This window comes from Austrofundulus limnaeus, unplaced genomic scaffold, assembly GCF_001266775.1.
Source record: "Austrofundulus limnaeus strain Quisiro unplaced genomic scaffold, Austrofundulus_limnaeus-1.0 Scaffold223, whole genome shotgun sequence".
NCBI lineage: Eukaryota > Metazoa > Chordata > Actinopteri > Cyprinodontiformes > Rivulidae > Austrofundulus > Austrofundulus limnaeus.
The window spans coordinates 123,631-130,903 of NW_013952625.1; the positions used below are offsets into that span (position 1 = coordinate 123,631).

At 43.9% G+C, this 7,273-nt stretch overlaps 1 protein-coding gene across 1 annotated transcript in view; it reads right to left on the reverse strand.

Annotated features, from left to right (window-relative positions):
- Positions 1 to 7,273, reverse strand: part of neurl4 (neuralized E3 ubiquitin protein ligase 4) — a gene marked incomplete in the record, with an annotated part of 45,752 nt that overhangs the window by 19,127 nt on the left and 19,352 nt on the right. Inside the window, 10 exon segments of the mRNA XM_014019551.1 lie at positions 1,309 to 1,519; positions 1,594 to 1,756; positions 1,830 to 1,915; positions 1,994 to 2,175; positions 2,361 to 2,634; positions 2,750 to 2,822; positions 2,908 to 2,996; positions 3,840 to 3,951; positions 5,793 to 6,238; positions 6,323 to 6,388. Coding sequence (XP_013875005.1) covers positions 1,309 to 1,519; positions 1,594 to 1,756; positions 1,830 to 1,915; positions 1,994 to 2,175; positions 2,361 to 2,634; positions 2,750 to 2,822; positions 2,908 to 2,996; positions 3,840 to 3,951; positions 5,793 to 6,238; positions 6,323 to 6,388 — 1,702 coding nt within the window.

The following is a 7,273-nucleotide window of genomic DNA, read 5'->3' on the forward strand; positions in this document are numbered from 1 at the left end:
CCTGTGAAGTTCAGAAATGATAAAAAGGTAAAGCCACAGATTTGTTTGCTGTAATGTAATCTGTGCTTTAAATAAATTTTACTTTATTATAAAACAGATTGATTTGTTGCTTCATTTTTTTGAAAAATACTTAAGACATTAAAAAAACTATAATCGCATATTAAATCGCAATCGCAATTTATAAATGAAAAATCGCAATTAGATTATTTTCTAAAATCGTTCAGCCCTAATTTGGCCCGGTGCGCGTTCTATAGTAAAATATCGACAACGCTCCGAACACATAAATGTTATAGACAAAAGGTCGGGGCTTGGTTCTGGACGGGTAGAAGTAAGGTTGTAACATTAACAACTCAGGTAGCTCCTCAGCGCGCAAGTTGCACATGTCTTTAAAATAACTACGATGCTCTGAATACAACAACGTATAACACAAAGTCAGATCTTAGATAAAAAAAGATYGGGCAGGTTGGGCTCGGTTCTGGGAGACGGGCTGAAGTAATAGTGTAACAGCTCAGGTGTCTCCTCGGCTGCAGCGAACTGGTCACACGYGAAMAYATACGTTTAATACTTAGAYATTTAATAATTTATTACATAACTTTCATGCGGGCAGGCAGGTGGTTCTGGTAGCGTGTCTGAAAAAGAAAAATAATCCATGGAAAAGTCCAATCAACTCTGTTTACTTCACCTGCAGTTCTGATTCTGCTCAGACAGCAGGACCCGCCCTGCTCTGCTCTGATTGGCTAAAACTGTGACTCTGGTTCCTTTTATTGGTTGAAAGCAGCATCAGTTAATCCATCACAACACAAGTCTGTTTTTTTCTTTTCTCAACAGGATATGCACTGCAGAGACGGCCAGGGGAAACGAAGAACTTTAAATCGCTTCTGCCCGACAAAATTTAAGACCTTTGAGTAACAAATTTAAGACCAACTTGCATTTTTTTTAATCAAATTTAAGACTTTTTAAGGTCTTAATTTTAGATATGTAAATTTAAGACTTTTTAAGACTTGTTAAGGACCCGTGGACACCCTGAAATATTTTAGTCCATATCGCCCATCCCTAACCTGAAGGCAAGAAGCTGCCTTCTGAGTCCAGCCCTCAACAAAAAACAAAAAACAAAACAAAAAAAACATGCATTAAGACTGAAATTCTTCTCTATCTTCTCATTCTGATGTGATTTATAAAAGGCTTGACGCAGGAGGAGGGGTTAAAGTCGACCACTCATTCTCACTGTAAAGGTTCATCTGAAAACTAAAAGCTTTTCACCATCCTCCAAATAAAAACATGAGATMATTTCAGATTTACTGGTCTCACCTGTTGGAAATGACGATAGCGTCGTTGAACTCGCTGCGGCAGTTCTGACGCAGGGCGGTGCGCCCCCCGTTGGTGATGACGGCGTTGGTGCCATGCAGCTGGTGGAAATACAGGTCGCTGGTTGTGGTGGCCCCAGCCGCTGAGCAGGGGCTCCCAGGAGACATGGCCGTAGGGCCTTCTGAGCTGTCCTCCGGAAGAGGCGGGAGGTCCACTAAAGCAGAGAGAGGAGGAGTTCAGATCCAAAGTGGAGACCTCACATRAAACAGAAGCTGCTCTGGTTCTCACCCATGTCGTCCATGATGGTGGCCTGGGCCGCCTGGCCGTACAGGTCCACCACAGCGTAGACGCTGGGGGGCACGTTCCAGGCTGCCGGGCCCTGGGCCACGCCGTTCACAAAGAAGTGCAAGCTACCGTCTTCTTTCCTCACGACTCCCACAGTGTCCCCGGCCTTCAGGAGCAGGAGAATGCTGCATTAAAACAAACCGCACCAGCGCAGAACGCCGACGATAAAGAGCACTTACTTTAAGTCGGTCGAGGTTGTGTCCATACTCATCCAGGATAGTTGTTCCGTTGTGCATCACACCGTTCCCCGTCATCATCCACGTCCCTAAAACACCCCACCATACCGTCAGGCACCTCACGGAGAAAACTAAACACATCTCCAGGCTTCTTGGCTCTGTTTTACCTGAGCGCAGGTTTGTCATTGTGGACGGCAGCTGCAGGTAGGCGGGGTTGTGCGTCGTGACTCCAATTTCAATAGAGCCCGCCCACTTGTCCACCATCTTGTCAATGCGGACCTGGAACACCTCGTTGGAGCGCAGCGGCCGGTTGCTCAGGACCACGCCGTGGTTAAAATCATCAGTCGCACTATAAGAAGTTACGGAATCTCGAATTACTTTTTAAAAATAAACTCAACATTTACATAAAATCCTAACTTTTTTTCTTTTTGCATAGAAATAAAAATACTCATTACTCAAACTGACGTGACTAAAATGATACAAATAATGTACTTATAGAATACTTTTAGAATACTTAATACTATTTGGACTCACTGTGGTCGCAGCGCGGTCCTGCCGTCGCAGATGATGGCGGCCTTCTGGCCACAGTTGGGGTGAAACAGCAGGCGATCGGGCGCCTCTGTGTCAGGRGTGAGGGAAAGGGCCGGCCGGGGTCGCCCAACGTCGGGCGAAAGAGCCCTCATGATGGCGTTGTTGCGCCTGAGGCGGTCGCTGTGGTTGTGGTTGTGGACTATGGTGACTTTAACGGCCATGCCGTACAGGTCCACCACACCGTAGACCACGCTGGGGGTCTGGGCTGCTGCAACACCTGGGAAAAAKGGCAGAAAGAGGTTCAAGGAGAAAGTCTTGTACTCTGGATGTTTGGTTGCTTTTCCATCAGTCATCCACAGCCACACTATCGATGTCATCTTTTTGTGCCTCACCTTGATCAATGCCATTTATGTAAAAATGGAGCGCACCGCTGGCTTTGTGCATCAACCCTATGTGATCCCCCTCCTTTAGACATGTAAATAATAAAAACAACAGATTRACACAAAGACAACATAAGAATCACCTCTTTTTTGTGATCAGTGTCACAAACCTGTAGTTCATCGAGGCTGAATTCACAGTATTCTCTGCGGGTGCCTTTCCCGTTGGTTAATATCCCRCAGCCACTCATCATGATTGTTCCTGATGAAGTAGAAATAAAAGGTCATTAAATAAAAAGGGCCAGCATTCCTAAAAGGAATCAACATCACGTTTAAAAGAGATTCATGATTWGTTGTAACATTAGACTTTATTTAATAAACATTTATTTTAACTGTAAAATAAAGACTGTAAAGATACTGTAGGCTGTATAGTTTATATCATTTTTAAACTAAAAGTTTAAAAATATATTACACGGATGGGGCCATTTTATTTACACGCAACGCATTCTGGGTAAATGATGACGTGGATAGGTCCTCGGTGTCAGACTGCTAGCTATATCCACCCTGAAGGTTAATCTTGGACAATATCTAATGATCGACTCTTTTAAATGAAACCAGAGAGCGTTGACAGAGAGGAGAAGGTAGAAATGACTCAGCCTGTAACTGAAAATATGGATGAAGTACCTCAGTTTAGCTTGTKTGTCGCGCTAGCGTCGAGCTAATACATGTGAGGCAATATAGCGTCAGCGCTAGCGCAAAGGCTAACAGGCTAAGCTGAGGTTCTTCTTCCATGAAGCAGCTCTGTTGTCCTCCATCCATATTTTCAGTTACAGGCTGAGTCATTTCTACCTTCTCCTCTCTGTCAACGCTCTCTGGTTTCATTTGAAAGAGTCAATCATCAGGTATTGTCCAAGATTAACCTTCAGAATGCTTTGTGTGTAAATAAAATGGCTCCGTCCGTGTTGAAATATATTTTTAAAAATTTACTAAACTAAACAGCCAACAGTATTTTTAAAGCCTTTATTTTACAGTTAAAATGTATGTTTATCAAATAAAGTCTAATATTACAACTAATCGTGGATCCTTTCAGCAGGTTTGTTGTTACCTGAGCGCAGATTGGTCATAGTTGCAGGATAGTCCAGGTTGTTGGGGTTGTGTGTGGTTACACCAATCTCAATAGAGCCTGACCACTTGTCCACCAGCTTATCGATGCGGATCTGAGAGCAAAAACATAACTTAGCTCTCCTTTTGTTTTTAGGCAGCCTATTGACGAGGGTTGGGCAGTATTAATATCGCAGTATATGATATTACTGCTGGCTCGTCTGTGTAATGTTGAACAGTTAATGAAGGAACGGCTGCTTGCCAGAGGCATGGTACCACACTCAGCCGCTCTGATGGGTTGCTGTCACTCACAGGAGTCAGAGTGTGTTTTGTCTCTTAACAGACCAAAATACGTCCAAGTAGCCTACGTCTTTTTAAGGTTTTAAGTTTCAAAATAATATGACTCTTACCACGGTCGTATCTATGCTGCTGCATGCTTTTAGTCAGTCTTTGAACCAAGTAAGTTTGTATTTATTTCCTCTTTTGTAGCGAAGAGCTCACRGGTCTCAAAAGAAAAAATAAATAAATAAATAAACACCAAAGGTTTAAACCTGAAAGGAGTTCAGCTCTGAAGGTTTGACTTAAGAAACCTGGGGCTGGGTGGTCCTCGAAGGAGTCTGTTAGTACTAGCCAGCCCACCTTTTCAAGAATCGGCGATTAATTGGGGCGGCTGTGGTAGAGTGGTTAGGGGAGTCGTCCTGGAACCGGAAGGTTGCCGGTTCGATCCCCATCCAGTCGACTCAGTTGTTGTGTCCTTGGGCAAGACACCTTACTCGCCTTGCCTACTGATGGTGGCGCCTGTGTATGGCAGCCTCGCCTCTGTCAGTGCGCCCCAGGGCAACTGTGGCTACAATTGTAGTTTGTCATCATCAGTGTGTGAATGTGTGTGTGAATGGGTGAATGTCTGTAGTGTGAAGCGCTTTGAGTGTCCTGGATGGATAGAAAGGTGCTATATAAGTACAGCCCATTTACCATTTACCAATGTTTCTATCAGTACATGGCATGGAGGTTAAAAGGAGTGACAGATGGGGGTGTCTCTGTCTCTGTTTGTCTTCTGAATGGACAGAGGAGGCCAGAACACGGGTCAGTATATTGCAATACCATTATTAGGGCTGGGTATCCCCTATTATAAGGGTTGGGCAATATTGACTAAAAAATGAATCACGAATAATTGTGGTAGTTAGCCTACAATGATTAACATGACGATTAATCCCCTTGAGTCCTTGAATGCCCGCATGTCCTTGTCACATGACCAGTTTAAATCACTCTAGCGGGAAAGACTTGCTTTCCTTAAAAATCTGTTCCAAATTGTGTCAAAAGTACAGACTCCAGGCTAAACATCATTAAATTGTGTTGACAGACCAAGCAAAACCAGAGTTATGATAAAGAAATTATAGAACATTTTTTTAATGTTCGTCATATTTGAAGYGAAGAGGAGCACCGAGGGGACTGACAGCTGGCATTAACCATATTAATCGTCAAGTGCCAAAAAATAATCAATTAAAGTTTTTCTGACGATTAATTGCACACGATACGATTTTGCCCAACCCTAACTATTACAAAGTGATTCAATACGATTCTCGATACAGTGCAGTTCCATTTCGGTACTATTACTTTATGCTAATTGCTCAATGTCACTGTATCAACAAAACCAGCAAAATACTATAAAATTATATTATATATGTATAATTAGAAAAAAATGTGTCCAAACATCTGGTTTGCTACCAGAATGCTGCTGTCCATTGATCTTATTTGCAGCTAGCTGTTCTCTGTTCTGAGCAGGAATCCTGCATCGTTRCACTGCCCCCTAAAGGTTGGGGGGTGGAAATATCAATACACTGTTGCACAGCCCAAGCCTAGCAAAGTTTAGTCAACTATCAATAATAACATTAGAGTTAGAAGTCAGGTTTAATGTATGAGGATCAATCACAGCAGTGAGTTGAGTCATTATAAACACCTCAAACATCTCGTTGTGGCGCAGCGGCCGGTTGGTCATCACCACGCCGTTGTTGAACTCGTCCAGAGGTCTCCTCCGCTCTGCCGTCTTGTTGTTGTTGCTCAGCTTGATCAGCGTGCCACACTTCTCGTGGAACAGCAGCGCATCATTTGTGGTCATCCCACCCGTCACCGCTGTTGACCCCACCCCTCCTCCGTTGCCAGCAGGGCTGTGGTCTGAATTTCCACCCCCTACCGCCGTTGTTCCACCGTCGGCGTTCGCCGCGGCGACTCCACCTCTGCTTCCTCTGTCGTTTCTGGAGGAAGAGTCGCTTTCAACGTTCCCTCCTCCTCCTCCTCCTACGTCTCCGCCTCCTCCACYGTCCTCCCCTCCACCCTCATCCTCAGAGCGATAAAAAGATACTATTGCATTGTTGAATACATCAAAGAGCTGGTGCTCTGTCAGAACTGAAGGGAGACAGAAGGAGAACGGTTATCAGCGTTGGTCACGATCCAAACGTCTCACGTCTGATCGGAGGAGGAGCTTCTCACCAGCGTCGGCCTCCAGGTTGTTGGGAAACTTTTCTGGTCTGCTATTACTGCAGCTGAGCTCAGGCACTGAATCAAAGCATCACGCAAACAGATCAAAACGACCCGTAAAGTTAGATTTTAACATTTTAGAATCAAATTGCCTTTTTTAAAGGGATCCCCGATTAGTTGTAACATAGAATTTATTTAACAAACATATTTCAACTGTAAAATAAAGACTGTAAAAATACTGTAGGATGTTCAGTTTTTATAATTTTTAAACTAAAAGTTTAAAAATATAYTACACGGATGGGGCCATTTTTTAACCCACAAAGCATTCTGGGTAAATGATGACATGGATAGGTTCTTGGTGCGAGGCTGCTAGCGAGCTATATCCACCCTGAAGGTTAATCTTGGACAATATCTGACGAACGACTCTTTTAAATGAAACCAGAGAGCGTTGACAGAGAGGAGAAGGTAGAAATGACTCAGACTGCAACTGAAAATATGGATGGAGGACAACAGAGCTGCTTCATGGAAGAAGAACCCCAGCTTAGCCTGTTAGCTTTAGCATTAGCCCCGAAGTTATCACCATATACTATATGTATTAGCTCAGAGCTACACATTCTCTCGTCAATGAGGTCCTCCATCCACATGACAGAGAGGGGAACACAAAAATGACTCAGCCTGTGGTTGAAAATATGGATGGAGGACAACAGAGCTGCTTCATGGAAGAAGAATCCCAGCTTAGCCTGTTAGCTTTAGCATTAGCCCCGAAGTTATCACCATATACTATATGTATTAGCTCAGAGCTACACATTCTCTCGTCAATGAGGTCCTCCATCCACATGACAGAGAGGGGAACACAAAAATGACTCAGCCTGTGGTTGAAAATATGGATGGAGGACCTCAGTGAAGCCTGTTTGTTGCGCTAGCGCCGAGCTAATACATATACTGCAATATAGCACTGGCGCT